We start from the raw sequence: 22,448 nt of genomic DNA on the forward strand, positions 1-22,448 counted from the left end.
TAAAATTGATACGTTTCTCTACATATTAATGAGATGCAGACGTACAACGTTTATTAATGATATCCGAGTTGGAGAGAAGAATTATACGTAAGATCAAATCAAAGTCAATGATGTTTCTTTCTTTTTAATTTCCTCAAGAAACTTTCAAATTTTATTTTTTTTAAAAAAAACCCTTTAAATTGTGTCAAAATAAAATAATAATAAGTGGTAGGAGCTAGATGTCCATAAGTATCTCCGTGTAGCATGTAGTTTTATTAGTTTGTTTTCTGTTTGGTTTGGCTTCAGTGGTGTCTCCATTTAAACAGTCTATGATTGTTGAAGCACTAGCCATCGTTTGACTGTCCAAATCATGACAGGCCAACAATCCTACCACACATGGATTAGGGGCTCTCAAATTCATAGATAATTTGAGAGTCTCAAATTCTCAAATCCTCACCTTTCAACTAATCTAACGATAAATACACAACCATGTGTTCCTTCCAATTTTACGTTTCTTTTTCCAGTTACGATTTTCAAATTTCAAAACAACATTTGTTCTGTCGAAATAGCAGTTCCTTCTCTCATCTCCATTTCTCGAGTTCCTGGTCAGGGGTTTCAATCCAAAGCTATTTTCCTCTAATATAAGATTGCTCTCTCTTCTGGGTGTGGCTTGCAATCCATGTTACTGGTTCTCTTTCAGTTTTATTTCTCCTCCCTGCGTATCGGTGTGGTGTTTTAGTGTTGGCAGGTTTCTTTTATTCTCTTTGTTCTTGCTTTTATTGGGCACTTATATGGGTGTGAATGCACACAAAGTGTTTGATAAAAGTCCCCACCAATTTGCATTGGCACAAACCCTTTTAAAGTATGATATATGTTAATCTGGATAATCTTGTTTCTAATGTCAAAAGAATTATTTTGGAGCATATGAGTGCTTGGAATGGTAAGAATCTGATTAGCAAGTAACATAGCGTGATCTACATGGGATGGGAGGGGCTGAAATGATTCCAATCAATTCCACCCATCATAGCCGTTGGTTGCACTTGATTGATAATGTAATTAAGTGCAATCAATGATGATGCAATGATTCTGATGGGTAGAATTAGTTGGAATCATCTATTACTATAAGGGCTAAAAAGGCATTTTTAATTTATATAAGAGCTTATTTTTAACAAATAAAAATAAAAATAGAGAGGCTAAAAAGACACTTTTACCAAGGTAAAGGGTCCTTTTAGATCTTATCCCTATTATGTACTCTGTTGAAACGTAAGAGAAGAAGTGGACATCATCACATGCACAAAATAAATGGAAAAGAGTAAACCTTTCAAGTCCATGCATTAAATTTCCCTTTCAAGTTCGTTCATTACTGACCAATTCCTCAAATTCGTAATCATCCACCATGTCTGCATTGCATAAATGAAACCCACCACGCAAACCATCTATTGATTCCTTCTCTTCAATGTTCTTTCAAGATCTGAACAAAAAAGTTCTCTGCTTTGCCAATAAAGATGAAGTTCGGCAAGGAATTCGCAGCACAGATGATACAAGAGTGGCAAGAAGCGTACATGGACTACCGCCATCTCAAAAAAGTATTGAAAGACATACTACATTTCAGGAAGAAACACTCGTCACCATCACCAACAGCAGCAACAACTTCCAAAGGAAAATTGAAGAGAAGGGTTTCACTCTACAGAACCTTTAGTGGTCTAACAAGCAGAATTAATGGAAGATCTCCCAAGGGAAATGAAGATGAAGTGATACTAGTTAGTGCTGTTCAAGGTGAAGGGATTGATTCAACCCATTACCAGACAATGTTTTTAATGTCGGCAGGCGATGAAGGAGAGAATGAGCTTCTGTTCTTTAGAAGGCTTGATGTTGAGTTCAATAAGGTACTTGATTTCTATAAGAAGAAAGTGGAGGAAGCGATGGGAGAGGCTCGTGAGTTGAGTGAACAAATGAATGCTTTGATTGCTTTTCGGATTAAGGTCGATGATCCTGTCTTTCGAGGGGCTAAGATGACCAATCTGGCAAACAATGGCGTTCTGGGTTCTGATCATCCTTCAAGAACAGGTAAGCGATGCATTGGAATGTGTTTAAATGATTAAATTTAGTGTTTCTGGTTCTAGTATAGTCTGTTATTGGTATAATTTGAAGAAATTGAGAGGTATGAGAAGGAGCTGATAGAATCGAGTATATGCTCTATGTGAAGAAATTGAGAGGGATGACAATAAGGGTAAGAGGGGTTTGGCTTGTATTTTCCACGCTCTAGGGCTAAACCCGCACGACTTTGTACTTTAAAAAGAGATAGAAGTGTTGGGGTATCTTATAAACCACGTCACACAGTTATAAGTTATTTAACATGATATCAGAGCGAGAAATATGTCAATCTTCTAATTAATTGTTTACCCAATTTTACATTCTGAAGGGCAATCAAATATGGAGACAATTCAGGAAGTTGAGATGAGCAGTGAAAGTGTTTCAGAAGAAGGAGAACAGAGAATAAGCAAGAGTGATCATATCCAGGGCTTTAGACCAGCTCCACTAGAAGTACTTGATCATGTGAAGATTAATATAAGCCCTGATACGCCAGTATCGACTGTGAAAACTATCCTAAATTGCTTCAATTCGGGCGTGTCGTACAGCAAGAAAGAGTTGAAGATGGTGGAGTCAATAATGATGCGAGCTCTTGTCGAATTCTATCAAAAGCTTCTGTCTTTGAAAAGCTACTGGTAAGATGGCTATAACAAAACAACAATTCTGTGCTTTTAGTTTTGAATATGCTGACAGTAGTATTATGTAATCTAACAGCTTCTTGAATCAATTGGCATTCTCCAAGATCATGAAGAAGTATGACAAGGTACGGAATCTTCATTTCCCGTTCTGAGTTGATCGAAAATTCGAGTTTGCTGATTTTGTATTGCTGCAGATAACTTCAAGGAATGCTTCGAAGGAGTACTTACGGATGGTTGACAATTCATATCTTAGCCGCTCTGATGAGGTTAGACATAGTTAATAGATTCTGTTCATGTGAGAAGAATGAAAATAACTCCGCAAGTGACCCTTCCATTCCCTCTCTGCAGATTACTAAGCTCATGGAAAGAGTAGAGGTTACATTCGTTAAACACTTTGCGAGTGGAAATCGTCGAAAAGGAATGGCCATATTAAGACCAAACGCCAGAAGAGAAAGGCATAAAACTACTTATTTCTTTGGTAAGGCTTGTACTTGCAGAACTTCTCAATAGCAACTCTCCATCTTCTACTTACGAATTTTGGTGAAAATGTTCAAAAGAAAACTTATCGCATTTTAATACATGCAGGATTCTTTTCTGGCGGCGCAATAGCACTCATTGTGGCCATTTTTGTTCTTTTACATGCCAGAGATGTCTTCCAGAGTGCAGGACGTACACAGTACATGGACAACATATTCCCTCTTTACAGGTAAATTAACATCTGCTATTACTTTTGATTTTTGCTAAAACTAAAGACATGTTTTCCAACTATTTCTTGAACAAACTTTGTCGAGAAGACACGACTAATTCAAATCTGCGGAAATGAAACTGTTGTTGCAGTTTGTTCGGATTCATTGCCTTGCATATGGTGATGTATGCTGGAAATGTGTACTTTTGGAAGCGTTATAGGGTCAATTATTCCTTCATTTTCGGGTTCAAGCAAGGAACTGAGTTGGGTTATAGAGAAGTATTACTTCTAAGTTCAGGCCTTGTAGTACTTACATTTGCTGGAGTTCTGTCAAACCTGGACATGGAGATGGATCCAAGAACAGAAAGTTTCATGGCAGCAACTGAGTTAGTTCCTCTTGGACTGCTCACTGTAAGTTTCTAGCTATTCTGTTGAAGTTGATGCATGAATTCCTCAATTATAATATGTCTGATAAGCGTGAGCTTTTGATTTCTATTCAGCTTGTTCTTCTGATAACATTCTGCCCGTTCAACATCATATATTGTTCAAGTCGCTTCTTCCTTATCCGCAGTGCATTTCATTGCATTTGTGCTCCTTTTTACAAGGTAATGAAGATAAGAACTTTTTTACTCATAGATAACGATCCATTGATTTAGCCAAGTAACAAAGAAGTTCATCAATGTTTCTTCACCTGTGCAGGTCACTCTCCCGGATTTTTTCCTTGCAGATCAGCTTACTAGCCAAGTATGTCAGTACTATCACAATGTCATTGTAATAGACATCACAAATACATTGAATTTTTCGAGTTATCCATACTGATCGTATAGCTTTTGCACAGGTACAAGCTTTCAGAAGTTTGGAATTCTATATTTGCTACTATGGTTGGGGGGATTTCATGAGGAGGTCAAACACATGTCAAGCAAGCGATATTTACGAGGCCTTCAATTATGTCGTAACAATTATTCCATACTGGCTTCGTTTCCTCCAGGTACTGTCATCTGCTTAATTATTCTAGTGTATGGAGGATGCATGTGATGTGGTAATCTCGTTTATGCTAGTATTATACGACAGTTCCTCTCACAAGATTCTAATGTGTTTCCAGTGTTTTCGACGTTTACTCGAAGAGAAAGAAAGAATGCATGCACTAAATGGGCTGAAATACATGTCAACAATCATCGCAGTCGCTGCCAAAACAGGTTACGAATTGAACAAAACAATGACTTGGAAAACCACGGCCATAGTCACTTGTGGTGTTGCAACAGTTGTCAACACATATTGGGACATAGTCATAGACTGGGGTCTTCTACAAAGAAATTCAAGAAATCCATGGCTTAGAGACAAGCTCCTTGTACCAAATAAAATTGTCTACTTTGTAGCTATGGTAAAACAAGATTTTTCTCTTCATCGTCGTCTTTTCTTCCCGAGTTGGTTATGGCGTATTTTACTGATTAATAGTCGTCGTCTGTGATTGTAGGTGTTAAATGTCGTACTAAGGCTTGCCTGGATGCAGACCGTGTTAGGCTTCACAGAAGCACCTTTTCTACACAGAACAGCCTTGATTGCAATAGTTGCAAGCTTGGAGATCATTCGCCGCGGCCTCTGGAATTTCTTCAGGTATATCTCTACCCTCTATTTTTCTTATTTGTTATGCTGATGCATTCTGAGTTCTGACCAAACTAAGGTGACTAGTATATACATATATCTATCTATATATATGTGTGTGTGTGTATTAAGAAGTGTGTTTTTGGTTGATCAGGTTGGAGAATGAGCACTTGAATAATGTGGGGAAGTATAGAGCTTTCAAGTCAGTACCACTACCTTTCAACTATGATGACCGTGAAGATAAGATGTAGAATTGTTTGAGACCAAAATAGTATTTTTTTTTTTTAATGAATTTATGTGCACAGATGTTTATTATAGCAAATTCTCAATTTGCTACAATCATGCTTATAATTTAGAAACCCAAAATAACAATCCAGAGGTGGTTTGATTGACAATCGGTTGGGTTAAACATATATGTATTCAATGTTTGATTACAATGAAAATCATATTTTTTAACGGTATTTCAAAAGAGAAAAGTAAACTCGAAGAAAAATAAGTATTGGTAAAATAAATTGTTCAAAATTATTTGTTTAACTAGATTTTATGGGCCTACATATTAAGGTAAACGTGGTAGTCCTAGTCGAGTTGAAATTGCGCGGCCCATGAGAGTTTCAAAAGCCCAACTCTAAATCCATTTATCGACAACTAAACCCACGAGAGTCTTAATCGAGCTCAACAAGACCCACGAGAGTCTTTAATTAAGTCCAAAAGACCCACAACCTGGGGCCTGGGTAGTCTACAACAAGATCGGCGAGAGCCAGACCAATAAGCCCACGACCCAAGTTCCATAGACAAACTAGACCCATGATAGCCATGATCGATCCCAACAAGCTGATGACCTAGGCTTGTCTACTCTACAAAGACTCAAAAGCTCACATTGTTAGGAAGTTCCCTCATAGGCCCACGACCCAATCGGAGCCCAATGAGCCTCATTAAGGGAACTCAATCACTTGGAGGTATTTTGCTCTTTCCTCACTCTCTCAAATCCTTTCATTTCTCTCACTATGAATCCCAACCACTGTTAATCGTACAAGGTTGGTTTCTCCAAGATCGACTCTTTGGTCAAGTAATTAATATTATTTTTTTTTCTCAAAAACATAAATACATGTTATAAAGTTATAAACCCCAGTAGAAAGGTTTATTGGGCGATAAGTATGGAAAGGGCATTATGGGTTTGTCAAATTAGTGGTGCTTGGTATGTCTACAACTCTGTATGCCATTCGTCTTGACGTGAATCATGTGATGATAAGAACGTGTGAAGAAGCTAGCTGTTGATTGTTGTCGTGTTATAGTTGTCCAGTACCCAATGCAGTATCAGAAGAGCGAGCTCATAATTATTGAAATCCTACACGTGTGGGTCATATATACAACTTTAATAATGAAAAGCATTGGACACCCTCTTTGTCCTCGATATTGTTAAAGCATTATTTACTGTGTAAAGTGGTCGGTTACTTTATGCTAATTTGCCATTATTTACATAAAACTAGATATATATACACCCATAAAATTAAAACCATGCGGTGAGTTTTGGTTTGCAATGGTGCATTCTTCCATGGGAGTTGATAAACGTGTTACCCTATCATGCATTCATTCAATATATTTCTTCTCCCATGGGATATGACAAGAAAAAGTTGCCACTTTCCAGCTCATATATCAAAAAACAAAGGCTTTTACTTGTTGGGTTTGTTGATATTTTCATTACTAGCTAAAAGATGGGAGGGAATGATCATCATGGTGATGCATTACTTCATTGAGTACACAAACTGGTATTTTAGTTCTTCAATGTTCTTTTAATTAAGCTCTTAAGTTTTCTTCAATAAAGATGAAGTTTGGCAAAGAATTAGCTGCACAGATGGTGCATGAATGGCAAGAAGCATATGTGGACTACAAATATCTAAAAACATTGTTGAGAGATGTCCAGGTTTTCAGACAGAGATTCTCACCTCCACGAACTGCAGCAGCAGCAATTGCAAAAGGAGGCTTGAAGAGAAGAGTGTCACTCTATAGAGCCTTCAGCGGTCTAACTACCGGACGGTTTCAAGGTTCTGCTGTGAATAATGAGGATGAAGTAATACTAGTTAATGCAGTACAAAATGAAGACTCGGATTCAAGTGAATACCAGACCATGTTCCTCATGTTATCCGATGATGGAGGAGAGTATGAGCTTTTGTTCTTTAGGAGACTTGATGATGAGTTTAATAAGGTACTTAATTTTTATAAGAAAAAAGTGGAGGAAGTGATGGTAGAGGCTGATGAGTTGAGCAAACAAATGAATGCTTTGATTGCTCTTCGGATTAAGGTTGATGATCCTGTCGTTGGAGGGTCTAAGATGATTAATGTTGACAGCATTGATGGAGGTTCTGTTAATTCCTTCCGCGTTAATCCAAGGACAGGTAATGAAAGTGTTGCTGTAATACTCTCAAAACAATTAAAAATTTAACATGGTAATGAAACTGCGTTTCACGGTCTTTGTGCTCCGTTTTACAAGGTAATCAAGCTATAAAATCTTACACACTTGGAGATCAGTCCGTTTCTGCATAACCAAACTAAGTACTGCACCAGCATTCCTTTCTTACTTCCTCGTGTTTGTTTCAGTGCTTACGACGCTTCTTTGAAGAGAAAGATGGAATGCAAGCGCTTAACGGACTGAAATACGTGTCAACAATCATAGCACTTGCTGTCAGGACAAGTTATGGACTAAATAAGGGAATTACTTGGAAGATCTTAGCTTTAGCCACTTTAAGTATAGCAACAATTTTCAGCACATACTGGGACATTGTTATAGACTGGGGTCTTCTGCAATGAAATTTGAGAAATCCAGGGCTTAGAGATAAGCTTTTTGTGCCACACACAAGTGTTTCCTTTGTAGCAATGGTAACAAGATTTCTCTCTTTTTTCTTTCCCTTCACATTGTTGTCTTTGTCTTTTCATTCACTTCTCTGTTTGTTACTAATTGACAATCTCTATATATACAGGTCCTGAATGTCATACTAAGACTTGCCTGGATGCTGTCTGTGTTGAACTTCAATGGAGCACCTTTCATGCATACAACAGGCTTGATCACAATAATTGCATGCTTGGAGATCATTCGCCGGGGCATTTGGAATTTTTCCAGGTATGGATTTTAGGTCTGCAACTTGACCATCTACTGATAACTGATGAAATTATTTATGATTTAATATGTGTGTTGGTTGTTCAGGTTGGAGACTGTGCACTTGAATAATGTGGGGAAGTAAAGAGCTTTCAAGTCAGTGCCACTGCCTTTCAACTATGATGATCAGGAAAACATGGGGTTATGAACTTCCAAGGCAAAGAAGATATATGAATATGTATTTCTTTCTTCAATCTGGAGTTGATACAAGCTGCAATTATCCATACTTCAGAGTAAAGGCTCAAAACCAGAACAATCGAGATGTGATGTGCTCAGATGTGCAAATGATCCTCTCAAACAATTTAATCTTTGCTTGAGGTAATCTTTGTAAGTTATTGCATGTAGCAATTTGTGCTCAAAAGGACCTCAAAAAGGAAAGAAATTCATTAACAATTGCTAAGCTGATTGTTTATTGCTTCCACAATATCATCCACAGCAGAAAGGATATCTGCACATCATGGATACACAATTGCTCTTTATATTTGCCTAAATAGTACATACAACTGCAGAGGAACCTTTCATTCAGTCTCCAATGGAGAAATAAAAAAGTAACATAAAAGGAAACATTTAAAGACCTAAAAGATGTTTCCATTAGACTAAAGGGGCATTATCTTGATTGGGGTCATCTTCATTCTGCAAGGTGGCTGGAGAGTTTGAAGCTGAGTTCTCTGCAGTAACAGCGCCAGTACTCTCGTCATCCTTGCTTTTGTAGAGTGATGAAAATGACAATGGATTGCAAGTAGAGCTTGCTTTTTGAAGGCCTTGTATGGCTCTCATTGCAGCAAGGGTGCCACGATATAGGTCCACGGTTTCCTCTCCAAGATTAGCGGAAGTTTCATCCAGGATGTTTGTCGTGGTACTTAATGGTGGATTTGAAAGGTCTTGTGTGTTATGATTATGAAACTCAACTACTTCGGCTTCCAATGGTGTCAAGAGCTCAAGATTAGCCTCGCATTCATGGACCAGCCTTGTGAGAGGTTCAGTTCTGAAGAATGGCTGACGAAGGGCGAGTTGCGTGAAAGGGAGACACAACAATCCCCCAGTTCGCTTATCATACTTCTTCAAAATCTTAATCAGTCCTACCCAAGCAGAAAAATGGAAAACCATTTTAGAAACAAACTCCTATGAGATAAAGAAAACAAAATCAACGATGCAACTTCTCCCTGGTAATACCTTTAGAATTTAGGGCTATAGCTTTTGAGGAGCATCATCTCTCCATGAAAGTGACAAAGCCCTTACCAATTCAAGTTAGGAGTAAAAGAAATAATGAATAAATGAAGCGGCATATATACCTGCAAAATTTAGGGAGCTATAATTTATGAGAAGCACCATCTTCCCATGAATGGTGACAAGGTCTCTACGAATATCCATCATTTCTTCACTAAATTCACTTTCAGACGTAAAAACCCCATCCTTGCTACTCTTCTCCTTAATGCGCTCAATTCTTTCCTTCAGCTCCTGTAATAAATGCAGCTAAGAATTAGTATGTCAATTTAACTGGACCGGTAACAACTGACTTTCGTCTAGTGAACAAGCCAGAGAATTTTCCACAACTAGCTAATGCTCTCAATATGTAGATATTCGAACCAAACTGGACGACAGCAAACAAGTCCACAATTCAAATCATTAAAAGCTTTACTAATAGAAAAGAGGCATCCAATAACCATTCAAACACAAGTTAGGAGTAGCTGCACCGCACTTTAGGCAGTAATCCTTAGGCATATGCACCTGTAAGCAGTCTAAGACAGCAGATGATTCTTACACCAAAGGAAAGAGACTCCACAAAATGAAACCAGCGTACTTAAATGAACCTATGAGGATGCCTAGAAAATAAGTAGATAGTAAATTCCATCACAGAGATCAGCCTACAATTAAAACATGTATTTTGATAAAATGGTGTAGTCCGTATCTGTCACGTAAGTTTCTTAACATAATTTTCTGTCAAATTAGTATGAAGATTTTTCAGTTATGCTTGTGATGGTCTACACATATCAACAAGATCGGACTCAATCGAAATTGTACTAGAATTTGATAACAAGACCTCGTTGATGGAATAGTCAGAAGAAAGACAAACTCTTTTCAACTCTTTGATAAGCTGTAACCTCCTCGCCAAATTCACCTCAGAAGCCCAAGGATAAAACTTCCTCAAAAAAGCGGCCATGATTGCTCAATTCATTCGCTCGGTATGTGTGTGTTGGTACATGTGTGAGGCCAGTACAAGCATTAAAGCAATTATCATGTGAAGAATAAAATCTCAATCTAGTCTTCAAGACCTAATGATAGTAGTTCAAATCTTGTCCAGGTAACCTACCCAGAAAGTCCATAGAGCGAACAACAAAACTGATGGACTGAACTGGTATAATTCTGAAATTCCTTCCTCTTACATGGTATCAACAACAAGATAATCAAGACAGAGAGAGGTACAAGAGGAGAGAACCTGAAGGAGGATGACGAACTCTTCCTCTTCATCAGAATAGAAATCATTAAACTTTCGAAGCTCCTCGTTGAGGATCCTAATGAACCAGTGCTGAAGATGGACAAGATCAACGGCAGGAGATGCATCTTGGTTGTTGTTGAGATTCTTGAGGAGTTTCTTGAGAGGTTTGTAGCGGAGGAACTTGTCCCTCCATCCCGGTAGGGTTTCCTCCAGATGGGTCCTGAATTCCTTCCCGAATTTCATGACAAATCCCTTCTACTCCCCCCCTAATCGACACAATCAAGGAGGATTGCTGATTATCAATATGCTTGAGATTTTGCCAACATATGGATTCGTGGGTTTCTCTATATTCTAGTTTTGGGATAAGAGAGGATAGGGAATTTGGAGTCTTTGTTAAGGGAGATGGCTGCTGATAAGGGTCTACAGACCGGCCAAGTGTATTTGAGTATCTTGTCTGTTGGTGTGGTGGCGGAGACACTCCCCTTTCTTTCTTTGTTTTTATTTTTGTCCTCTGCATCTTTCTTATCGTCCAACACCATACACATTTACAAAGTTTCCATCCATAGATTCTATTTTCCATTGCCTTTCGTATCGACTGTGGAATCAAACGTCAAGCCACAGAATAACCAGCTCACATCCACACACCTGTCGAACAATACATATGAGCTTGACTGATTTCCCCGAAACATTGGTGAACTTTCCCAAGCTGGAGTGTCATATAGCATGGCTGATTAGTGACAACAACTCCGGTTTATTTAACTTCATGTGCTCGTTTGGTTCACGGATTAACTTTCCTGACATTCTCCTTCCTGGATTTTGTCAATATTTGAGACAAAATTGATTTTCTTGGCATTGTTTGATTAGAATAAAAAAAATTACAATAGAATGATGCTTCAAAATACAGAAAATAAATTTAAAAACTGTAAAAAATTAATTAAATTTTTTTTTTATGTGATCATATTGATTATGAGAATTAATATTAAAAAATGACATTTAAAATAAAAATCATTATAATTGTAAAATATTGTCCAATCTAAGGATTCTCAACTTTAGTGAGCGGTCCAAGGATTTGACCAAGTAAATATAGAAATTAAAATCTTTTATTTTTCTGAATAGTTGATTCCGCAAGCTTAAACGTACCAAGTTATCCTTAGTCCCATACTTAAGCTCTCGTATTGGCTGAGATCCTTGTTAGAAAAATTCAAAGAGGAAAAAATTATAACAGCAACAAAAGAACCAAAATCAACTAAAACTGCACCACCGCCGACTGGCAGCTAGTGCCGCAGGGTTGAGGGGAGGTACGGTACTGTGTGTATATATACATATAGAACCCTTATGATTTTTCGTCCTTAACAAAATCAATGGAGCTGGGCTAGAGTTTCTACTTTTGTAGCATGTGGACTTCTCTCTATGTATGCGTTTAGGTTATGGATCTCATAGTCCTGGAGGCTGGAATGCCTGCCAAGTGTTCGATCATTTGTCTAACTTAAAACGCTATTTGATTTGCATTGTAGCTAATCGCCCAAACCTAGTCCCCCACTCTCCCCTCCATGGTTAGAGATTGGAGTGAAAATTGAAATCCGCAGAGTACCTGACCATGTTTTTCTAGGTAATACACAAGGTTGAAGAGGGTGACTTGGTACCCTAAATAGTGCCAAAGTCAGGATTAGATTGAGAATAAGAAGAGAGTTGCAGAAACCTATGAATTGCATCCTAACAAAAACAGAGACTTTATCGATCATAAGAACATAAATGTCAGGGCATTACAGGCGGCAGAAACACGTTCAAAGCCAAAGCCGCAAAGCGGATCCCTGTTTTCATTTTTGCACAGTTTAGATTCGGCAGACCGCTCAATATTGACAGGCGGCGCCTCAGTACCAGTGCTTAAACACCAAGAAAATCACAACCCACAACAACCCATTCATAAAGATCAACGTAAATCTACTCATAGACGGCCGCCCCAAGGATTTCAAGTTTGCACTCTGAGCAACTGCGAACAATTAACAAATTTAAGACTGCTGTGTGTGGTTTTATACTGCAAGACTTCAGTTTCTAGGGCATCCTACACGAGATTTATATGGACCATGATGGGTTGGGCATCAAAGGTCTTGTTTTTGGCCCAATTGGATGATGCTAACTAGAAGGCCCAAAATTGGAAGTTGCATATGTGACCGAAATAGGCCCATTAGAGAGAAATGGGCTTTGTGTATTCAAAATCACTTCCAAAGGCCCAGAACTCTAGCCCAACTCCATAAACAGTTCCGGAATACTTGGGAGTTACAAGGAAGAGCAAAACTCATTTAATAAGGAGGCACATATAGGGCCACAGGTAATTTAAGACCCATGTGAGTGAGGTTTCATTAAATAGTTCACTGAAATAAATGTTTGTTTTTACTCCAATAAGAAAATTATGACAATTATAAAAGAAAGTCACTGTTGTCTGTCTCCCTTTGACAATTCAAATTGTGGCCAATATTTCACCATTGCCTCTCTCCACACAAACAACTTTCTGCACAGCCTGGCTTCAACTTCCCACTTTCATTTAATGGGAAAATAACTGTGTCATGAGTTTTCTTTTTCCTATTTGAACCGTCATTGAATAACTTGTCATTTGGTTCTCAATGTGGGGTAAGGGGAATAGTATTGGATATTAGTGATGGTGGGACTATCCCCGTAAGATAACTGTGGAAGAAGAATCAAAGCCTAAGGATGATATGTATGCCATCCACTGAGCGATTGCAATCCCGGGGAGCAAAGAAGATCTCATAATCCACTCGATTAGTCTTAGATAGTATAGCCTAGAGGATGAATCCGTAAGTGAAGGAGCCTCTTGATGGAGAGCCTGAATAATGGCCAATGCATCACCCTTGAATATAAAACGCATGAGACCATATGATCAATGGCCTGTTCTACCCTGAACAAGAAAGCACAGCGTCCGTCGTGGTAGAGCCACCGGGCACTGGATCCTTCTGAATTTTTTTTTATAAGGTGGGCCTTTGTGTATTAATAATTAAGTGATCTACTACAAATCTAAATTAAGGTGAAGGGTAGTCAGAATGTCATGTCCCAACACCAACCAAACTACTACAAGCTGCATGCATATGCTCGATCAAAACCAGAAAACTTGGTGTATAGAGCACATAGACACAAGCTAGCTTACTACACATTTCCTATTCATACTTTGAGAGATAACACCAGGCATCAATAGAAACTAGCTACCAGAGCATGCATCCATTAGACATCTCATTATACCCATATCATATATGCAATGAAATCGATCTGATAGCCTTCCAACGCACCACCCTTTTCGATCTGCTACAACATTACCTTCTCTCCACGTACCTATGAGATATCCTTACCACATTTAACTGGTCCTTAGCTGTCTGAATATAATTCAGTATCTCTTGCAATAATATCCAAGGTATGGATCCTGTCCCATTGACCCTAGCTAATCTTTCTGAATATTAATGTAGTTGTGATTCTACTGATGATCATACGTATCTTTCTTGAGAATATATATCCGTCACCCAAAAATTATAATTAATATTAAAATATATAGTGTCCAATATTGCCAAACTATTGCGAGCTGAGTCATCTTCTATGTGTCATTCACTTAAGATAATGTTTTTTTATATATGTATGTGTATACTTTCTGGCTAGACTAAAATTGAGGTCAACAGAATCAATGCATGGGGGACCATATTGGCAATTCCCATTATTGACTGTTTAGAGATTTAATTTACCCACATTGAGTGCAGAATTAAAAACGACCTTTTGTGTCGGACCCATACACCGGACATGAACGAGTGTTGCTGCACTGCTTGGCAAAGTTTTATCAAAAGAAAACTCAAGGGGTTTAAAGATGATTATTGTCCAAGACTTGTAGTCGCGCATTGGATTTGTATAATCAAATTAAGTGGTATATAAGTAAAGATCCAACTCTTTTCATATAAGTAATGCGTTTTATGAGTCTAAATAATAAATACTACGGAGACGGCCTAAGAGAACAAATTCGTGCGGACCTTTGGCTCGGAGCGAAAAATATTACTTGAGATGTTCGGGTTACATTTTCTAACAAATACAACCATCAATCATTGATTCTGCACCGGTTTGTCTCTAGCTATGTGCTGCTCTGGGAAGAAACGAGGAGGTGATATAGTGTTTGCCGAGGTTAGGTTAGCATCAAAAATAGACTTCACCCCAAATATGGGCGAGGTTTGGGCAACCAGCCAGCCCTCAATGGAATTGGGAGGACACCGCAGTTGAAGTTGGGACTGCGGCAATGGTGGGTGAATGGTGGTCATCACCCACCCATAACCCAACCACCAATGGTGGGTGGATGGTGGTCATCACCCAACCACCAATTTGGTCTTGTTTGATTGTTTCTTTGTAATCCTCTTTTCCCATAAAAAAAAATTAAATTGAGATCTTAATGCATGTTTTAAGTAAATATCAGCAGTGAAAAGCAAAGATTTTTGATAAATATGAGTAGACAATTGAGGTAGAGTAACCAAGATTGTCATAATCTCTCCATCCACACTTATAATATTATCGATCAAACATTTTTTAAAAAAGAAACCCATCAAAGCTGTCCTCATTACAGATTTGAATGGACATTAATATTCTATGAAACAGACAGATTATAAGTTCCCCTTTTTGGTCAAATTTTCCAATTCTACTTTTTGAAAAATATATGGACTCAAAAGTATATTCAGGGCTCCTTCACCTCCAATCTCCAATCCTTGGCCAAAAAAGGTCATTTCTTTCACTACTAATCAGCATGTGACATGGAATCAACAGCAATAAATATTTCTCTCTATGTATTTCATATAAATAAATGTATGTTACATATAGGTAAACAAAAACTAATTAAGAGGAATCATTCACTTCGAAAGACACAAAGTCAGACTATATATATAACTAATTAACCGCAATTATCCAATACAAGTACACCAACTTTAGAACAAATTTTGTTCATTACACTACTATATTAAAAAAGAACCAAGAGAGAGACGTAGATTTTATTGAACAGGCCAGCTTGTACCGGTTGAAATCTATCTATGCTTAGCTGCAATAACTAAGTCGAGATAATTGAGCTATTAACAATCGAAACATCTCAAATGCACACCGAATAATGTCCTCGTCACAGCATTGGTGAATGATCTGGGGAAGAGTTCATCAAATTTAAAATGCTGTTCCAGTAATTCTTGTTATCTTCATAATACTCGCTACCTTCACCACCACCACAATTGTCACTGTCTTTGCCACCATCGGATAAACTCCGGTCAACGGAATCATTAAGCAGAAGACTAGTAAAGCCTTCTTCCTCCATAATACTAACATGCTCACTATTACCTCTCAAAGATTCTGGAGAAGTCCAAGCAGCTTCAATAGATAGAGTCATATCATGATGAAGTCCTGAAGTGAAAGACACAGAATTCTCCATACTTTTCCAATCTTCTTCCCCTTCTTCTTTGATAATTCCTGTCTCTGATGATGAATTACCTGAAGTACCCACAAATTCAATTGTAGGAACTGAGTTGTCCCCAACTGAGGAAGTCATGATAGGTGGTGCATTTTCAGAGAATCTGAGAATTGATGTTGGAGACTCCAAGTCACACCCACCACTACTCCAAGCTTTCAGTATGTCAAGTGACCTATTTGGCTGAGCTGAAGCTGATGAAAGATTGTATGTTGTTGGGGTGTTGTTAAAAGATGATCTAAGCTTTGATTCTCTAACCAATCTAGCCTCGGCTTCGAGCCGGGCACTTTCCCACTGAGCCATGTGGCTAAGGTTAGCTGCATTCTTGGATTGGCCACCAGTGGACAGCAGAGCATCATTTTTAGTCTTGTGAGTGACTGGATCAATGCCCATTTTGGTTAATCTTTTCTTAAGATGGGTATTCCAATAGTTTTTGATTTCATTGTCTGTTCTTTTTGGTAAGTGAGTGGCTATAGCTGACCACCTGAGAAGAACAAGACAAAGAAGACATAATACAGACAGAGCTTTTGAAAGGAAAAAAATCCATCTGAGATCCTAGAAATCATCAACAGTGACAAGCACTTTTGATTCCTAAACATTGAAAAGACCAAACCCATGAAGAAAACAAAAACACTTGATCGTAAAATATATTGCATTTGGAGTACGCATTAAATGAAATGTTATCCAATGACAGAGAGTACATAAACTGATAAACAGCAGAAACCATTGGTTCAAAATGATGGTCCGAATGACAATTCTGATAGAGGGATACCATTGAGTAGTTGACAGCAATAAATCTCATATGAACTGAGTTCGTGCGGAATTCCAACAAAAAATGTGGAACAAAGCAATAAAGAATGATTGGCAAAACCTATACATGAGATTATCCCCAGAAAGAGAAGAATTCACAAACTCTAAACAATTGAAGTTAGCAAAGCCAAGCTTTGTACCTGTTCCCCAAGAGGGCATGGAGTTGAATGATGGTCTGTTCCTCTTGCAAACTGAATTTGCCTCTCTTAATGTCAGGTCTTAGATAATTAGTCCATCTAAGTCTGCAGCTCTTACCACATCTTTGAAGGCCTGTCATGAACAATGAGACAGAGTCCACAAATAGTCACTAAAAACAAAGTTGTTACCACTGTAATACAGAACAAAGTGTAAGTTAATTTTATACCAGCTTTTGCAGGCAAGGCACGCCAGCTTCCATGACCATGTTCTTCAATATAAGCCAAGAGTTTTTGATCTTCCTCAGGAGTCCATGGTCCTTTCTTCAAGCCAACCTTGTCACAACAGGGTGATCGACCCATTTGAGAGTGCAAATCAGCAGAGAAGGTGGTAGTTGTATGGTCTTTATATAACACAAAGATATGGAGAGGCTTATGGAGAGAGAGAGAGAGAGAGAGAGAAGGTTTTGTGATGGTTATAAATGAAGAGATGGGCAGAGAAGAAAGGTCAGCGAAATAAATGGGATAATGAAATTTAGTTTTTGATCAGTAAAAAAAGTCACACACACACAAGACGGGTGCCCGGGGTCTGCTGTAAAATTTTTACAGCAGCCCACACTGTAGTTTCAACCAACGGCCAGATGTAAACTAATTCAATCTGATGGCTGACATTTTAAAACCCAAAACTATCTTATTTTATTTTCTCTCACTAAACCCACACAGAGAGAGACGCTTTTCTTTCACAGATGAAGCTCTCATTGCAAAGCCTCTCAAACCCAGAAGAAATATATCAAGTTAATTGAAGACATGATGTATAGGGAGACAAAGAGATCTCCTTCTATTGGTGCACAACCTTAGATTGCAAATCTCCATTTTTGAGCACTCGAAAAACATAATTCTCAAACCAAAAACCAGAGATGATTCCCCAAATCGTTTAGGAAGTTCCAACAAATTATTGTTGAAGAAAATAAAAGAGAGAATGAGAGGTCTGGTTTAGTTTCCTTATCGATTTCTTGTCTCCACTCACTTGCAGATCTTCGTTTTTTGAGTGCCCAAGGAATATGATTTTGAGACCAAAAAGAGTTTGATTTCGCGATTACCTTGGATTACATGTCTCTCGTCTTCCCTTCATTTCTCTGTTAGTATCTCTTAGTTGCAATTCAATTTGATGAATGAAAGAAAGAATTTAAGAGAGAGAAAAAAAAATCAGAGAGTCAAAGCGGAGAGAGATGTTTCATTTAATATTTCTAGGCTCTTGAAATCCTAGCCATTTGATTTAATCAGATCAAATCCATCCGTCCAATACAATTACAGTGTGGTCTGCTGTAAAAATTTTACAGCAGACCCCGGGCACCCCACACAAGACACAAGTCTCCTTGATTTCAAGCTTAGGTTAGTAGTTACTAGCTTTGCTGACTTCGGTACTTTGGTGCTCTTTCTTGTTTTTAGAATGCAATAAAAACTGCAGTGAAATTAGAGGTTGTCATTGTCTTCAGCAAAGATGGTAACATTTTACATATATGAGATTTGGTCTTCTTTTTCAAAAAAAGAGAGCAGGCAAAAATAAAATTTCTTATCATTAAGCAATCATGTGTCATATTTTATCATTAGTAGCACAATACAACTTAGTTGAAAAACAAGTAATTACAAGCGTACTATATTTCTTATGATGAATTAAATATCAATAAACAGGATTGCTAAACAGCTACGGACACGATATAAATATGAGTCAGTCAGGATGGACCTATGTAATTATATACCTATTTTACCCGATTAAGACTTGGATACAATTACCTAATGTTGTAAACAAAATATTGTGACACTGCAATGTTAAATTGATTCCACCTCTAATAGTACCTATTCAGTCTGGATCCAATCCCTTTAGCACCCTGTCAATAGATATCCAGATATATTAATGATAACAAATTAACAATAACACCATGACAAAAAAAAATATAAGAAGAGAAGATGGTGTAAATATATATTGTAGAACCTATCACTGATTACAACCAATATCATATCCAACTTACACCTTTTACTTTTCAACCTGTAGACCAATTAAGGCATAAACGTACCAAATCAAAGAAAAGGACTCAACAAAGATACAAATTGCTGTGTCTGGATGATTGAGATTCCTAGTGAGGTCTAACAGCCATCTCAATCTGCAACAAGTATCCACTAATATTGGCGTAACAGTATGACTCATCTGACTGCACCACATCAAGGTCCATATACTGGGAATGCCCCCAGCAGTATATTTATGAAGACTGTAGTCATCTACCATGAGACACAGGACTATCAAACATTATCTGTAGTTATACCCTAAAAGGGGTTCAAAAATGTAGAAACCAAGACAAATCACAAACTCATTGGATCTAGTGAGATTACTGGTCCCTCTTTTACTTTCATAAATTTACTTTAAGTTCGCATAAGAGAATTCCTGATTATATATATATATATATAATGTTCTGTTCCAAAGTAATAATGGTACCACTCTGAAGAACCACATTAAATGATCAAGCAAATGATCAGTAAGGATAACGATATCATTTCACAAATCACAATGGAAGACCTAAGGACTTAGTTTCCAAAGCACCATTATCCTTGGCACTCGCAGGGTTCCCTTTCACATACATAATGGAGCTAGGACAACATGGACCAGGATCCCTAATTGAATGGAATATCCTAATTAGCCAAAGCTCTTTTCTCTCATTTATTTGTCTTTCAAAAAATCACACACAGAGATTTATGAATGCAATGTATCAAAGACGTGGACCTTGATTCATCACTTCCTCAGACTTGCCTTGCCTGCCAACAAAGGTTGACACATTATAGTGATGATAATGACTAAGGCCGCTTCCATTGAAGAAGATTCTAATCATAACAGTAGCACTGTAGGGGATGCAGGATGCTTTGGTCATTGGTGGGAGGCACGAGGGATTAATTGAGGTGGGGTACTAAGCTTGTGGGGGGTATCTTCATTGAGTTTGTGCATGAAAAGACAAAACTGGGTCCCATGTAGGAAAGGAGAAAGAGCTAAATAAGCTAAGAAAGATAAGTCTAAGTAATTGAGTATGGCGAACAAAGGAAGAGCAAAGGTCTGATGGTAATGGATCCAGGATTTGTATTGGTTGAGAAAGGACAATGGGGTCACCCACCTTAAATTCTCCTTGATCGATGCCAGCTCCAGCCTTGTGTATGGTCCAACATTGTATTAAATACCATATTAAATGAATACACAACGCACTTGTAACATTGTATTAAATACCATATTAAATGAATACAAAACACACTTGTCAGAGTTATACATGTCCACGTGGTCAATTATTCCTCTGAAAATAAAGGAAAAAAGGTGGTATATACAATACAGTAACTCCATTTATATCAAAAGAATCTTTTATATTTTATTTTTGGTCAATTGATGACCAGGCTATGGTGATGATAGTTTATTGCAATTTAGGCGCGGATTACAGGTTCTATAAAACAAAACAAGCTGTCTGTGATGTAGGAATACAGGCTAACACCATCTGCCCTCTTAACTGAACCCTGTGCAATGTTTTAATCATTTATTTTTTTTGGATGGAGTTTTAATCTATTGTTAACAACTAGCAGGAGAAAATAGGGTTTTCAGATTAGTGTATCAAACTATGTTCGGATATTATGAAGCATACTTGCACATACTAAGAGTCTATGAACCTATATGCTACTGCTAGGAATTTGGTTTTGACTATGCTCATCTGCTGACTTGTGTTTTATAATTTCGCAATGAAAAGAACAGCTAAGACTGGTACAATGCTTCAGAAAGCAAGAGTCTAACAACTAACATGAAAATAAATCAGCCTAAACCTATTAATGGTCTTTATAGCTTAAAATAATCTGATGATGGATATAGTTATCTTAACAAGTATCACAGAGATAATCACGAAAAAGAGCACTGTATGAGTTACTAGCTTTGCAAAACCTTACAAAAGTAAAGCAATATCACTATCTAAAAATAATCAGATAGGTGAAGATAGAGCTTAGGCAGGTGGTGTGAATACATTTAATAACCGAAGCCAAAATTACATAGTTTGAGGCTTTTAAACAGAAAACATAGCCAGCTGTAATCAAGCTAGATGGTGGGATCAGTTTATATGAATCGCCGTTGGTTCCACTTCCCAACATAAATTTCACTATATCAAGTCCCTCTTGCATGCATGAAACATATGGAGAAATTTAAAATAAAGAAAAGCTTTCTGTATTTAAGTGAAAGTGTCATGTGTTGACAGTAACTTTCAGAGCCTAATGAGACTAACCTATAACGATATAAAGCTTCTGTACGTTCATAACAAAAACAGCTTATACAACTACTTCCACGACTGAAAATAATTGAGCAAAGAATGAAACATCTGTATAATACCAGTGGTAGAGTTGTAGAGGTGAGAGGTGCAACTTAGATGACACAGATTCGATTCCTGAAAACAACCTCACTATATATTATGTGGATTGTGGGGTAAAGTCTGCATACATTTTATTTGTCCTCGACCCCGTTCACTGCGGGAGCCTTGTGCACTAAAGTTGTTTACCTTTATTTACAAGCGAACATGTGGCACAATGATAGAGTTATAGGGGAGCAACCTAGAGGTCACATGTTCAATTTATAAAAACAACCTCTTCACATGTTATGTGAAAGTAATGTTTGCAGACATACTGCATGTTCTCACTCCACCACTGCAGGAGTCTTGTGCATGGGAGTTGTTTACCTTTTAGGTTGATCCATTTAGGAAAAATACTATTTCATTGCTTAAACACTACTATAACAATACTGTCTCCCCAAACAATAAGACTGACATCATAATCCATCAGAAAATTTTCAAACCATCTCTTATGATAATAAATCCGTTTGTGATTATCTCCATAGCCCAAACTGATTTCTCGGGTTGATTCCTGTAATCGACTCCATATTACATGGAATAAAGGCTTTGATAATGATCCTCTCGCTCGTTCTCTTTATTCACAATCCCTCTTGTTAACTTTCATTAAGTTGATATCTCAAAGGTCATATCAGTTACAAGTCTACAGCAATACTAGGTTCCCACCTTCCCTTAGCTTTAGTTTTTTGTCCAGGGAAAAAAAATTCAAAAGGGCGGGATTCTCCTACACTAATTTCCTTAATCCAACCATAGGTCTTCTAATATCTCTGTTATGACTGCAACTGCAGCCTGTATCTCCAAATTACCCCCAACCTGCAAATAGTCTGTTGTATAATACATCAAGGTACCAATCTAGCATATCACCTGTAGGAGACCTCACCATTGGCTATCAATCAATCATTTTGTAGATCGATTGATAACCATGTTTTCCTTGGAAGAAATGACTAATGAACCTCCACAACTAATACTAGGGTCCAAGATTGTCACAATATGAGGTACCATCACATAAGTGCAGTTGTTTACACAG

General features: G+C 37.7%; 3 protein-coding genes and 1 pseudogene across 4 annotated transcripts; 2 read left to right on the forward strand and 2 right to left on the reverse strand.

The window, feature by feature from the left end:
• Window positions 1-279: 279 nt before the first annotated feature.
• On the forward strand, window positions 280-5,413 carry LOC119996663 (phosphate transporter PHO1 homolog 9-like). 2 transcript variants are annotated; one of them, XM_038843382.1, is made up of 14 exons: window positions 280-727; window positions 1,449-2,046; window positions 2,402-2,705; window positions 2,785-2,833; window positions 2,903-2,974; window positions 3,057-3,186; window positions 3,294-3,414; window positions 3,546-3,804; window positions 3,894-3,998; window positions 4,093-4,137; window positions 4,232-4,381; window positions 4,496-4,774; window positions 4,868-5,007; window positions 5,150-5,413. In XM_038843382.1, the coding sequence occupies exons 2-14, from the start codon at window positions 1,485-1,487 to the stop codon at window positions 5,244-5,246; spliced, it is 2,313 nt and encodes a 770-aa protein (XP_038699310.1). In that variant the 5' UTR covers window positions 280-727; window positions 1,449-1,484; the 3' UTR covers window positions 5,247-5,413. The 2 variants fall into 2 exon arrangements, with proteins under 2 accessions (XP_038699310.1, XP_038699309.1); XM_038843381.1 differs by having other exon boundaries at window positions 280-2,046.
• A 1,184-nt stretch (window positions 5,414-6,597) lies between these two features.
• On the forward strand, window positions 6,598-8,410 carry LOC119996852 (annotated as a pseudogene).
• Window positions 8,411-8,528: 118 nt separating this feature from the next.
• Window positions 8,529-10,826, reverse strand: LOC119996692 (SPX domain-containing protein 4-like). Its single transcript, XM_038843416.1, has 3 exons — window positions 10,584-10,826; window positions 9,439-9,604; window positions 8,529-9,225 (listed from the first exon to the last, which is right to left on the reverse strand). The coding sequence occupies exons 1-3, from the start codon at window positions 10,824-10,826 to the stop codon at window positions 8,738-8,740; spliced, it is 897 nt and encodes a 298-aa protein (XP_038699344.1). The 3' UTR covers window positions 8,529-8,737.
• Window positions 10,827-15,465: 4,639 nt separating this feature from the next.
• Window positions 15,466-17,472, reverse strand: LOC119996456 (transcription factor MYB106-like). Its single transcript, XM_038843098.1, has 3 exons — window positions 17,240-17,472; window positions 17,016-17,145; window positions 15,466-16,549 (listed from the first exon to the last, which is right to left on the reverse strand). The coding sequence occupies exons 1-3, from the start codon at window positions 17,370-17,372 to the stop codon at window positions 15,727-15,729; spliced, it is 1,086 nt and encodes a 361-aa protein (XP_038699026.1). The 5' UTR covers window positions 17,373-17,472; the 3' UTR covers window positions 15,466-15,726.
• Window positions 17,473-22,448: the final 4,976 nt, after the last annotated feature.

This window comes from Tripterygium wilfordii, chromosome 4 (genome assembly GCF_013401445.1).
Source record: "Tripterygium wilfordii isolate XIE 37 chromosome 4, ASM1340144v1, whole genome shotgun sequence".
Lineage (NCBI taxonomy): Eukaryota > Viridiplantae > Streptophyta > Magnoliopsida > Celastrales > Celastraceae > Tripterygium > Tripterygium wilfordii.

What these genes read in the sequence shown, in the direction of transcription:
- LOC119996663 (XM_038843381.1), top strand. Translation starts at nt 1,485, where the DNA reads ATGAAGTTCGGCAAGGAATTCGCAGCACAGATGATACAAGAGTGGCAA. An exon ending in TCATGAAGAAGTATGACAAG is followed by an intron (nt 2,834 to 2,902) that starts GTACGGAATCTT and finishes GTATTGCTGCAG; the next exon opens with ATAACTTCAAGGAATGCTTC. An exon ending in GGCCTCTGGAATTTCTTCAG is followed by an intron (nt 5,008 to 5,149) that starts GTATATCTCTAC and finishes TTGGTTGATCAG; the next exon opens with GTTGGAGAATGAGCACTTGA.
- LOC119996692 (XM_038843416.1), bottom strand. Translation starts at nt 10,826, where the DNA reads ATGAAATTCGGGAAGGAATTCAGGACCCATCTGGAGGAAACCCTACCG. An exon ending in AGTTCGTCATCCTCCTTCAG is followed by an intron (nt 9,605 to 10,583) that starts GTTCTCTCCTCT and finishes CATTTATTACAG; the next exon opens with GAGCTGAAGGAAAGAATTGA. An exon ending in TAGCTCCCTAAATTTTGCAG is followed by an intron (nt 9,226 to 9,438) that starts GTATATATGCCG and finishes CTGCTTGGGTAG; the next exon opens with GACTGATTAAGATTTTGAAG.
- LOC119996456 (XM_038843098.1), bottom strand. Translation starts at nt 17,372, where the DNA reads ATGGGTCGATCACCCTGTTGTGACAAGGTTGGCTTGAAGAAAGGACCA. An exon ending in TGCCTTGCCTGCAAAAGCTG is followed by an intron (nt 17,146 to 17,239) that starts GTATAAAATTAA and finishes TGTTCATGACAG; the next exon opens with GCCTTCAAAGATGTGGTAAG. An exon ending in CATGCCCTCTTGGGGAACAG is followed by an intron (nt 16,550 to 17,015) that starts GTACAAAGCTTG and finishes TGTTCTTCTCAG; the next exon opens with GTGGTCAGCTATAGCCACTC.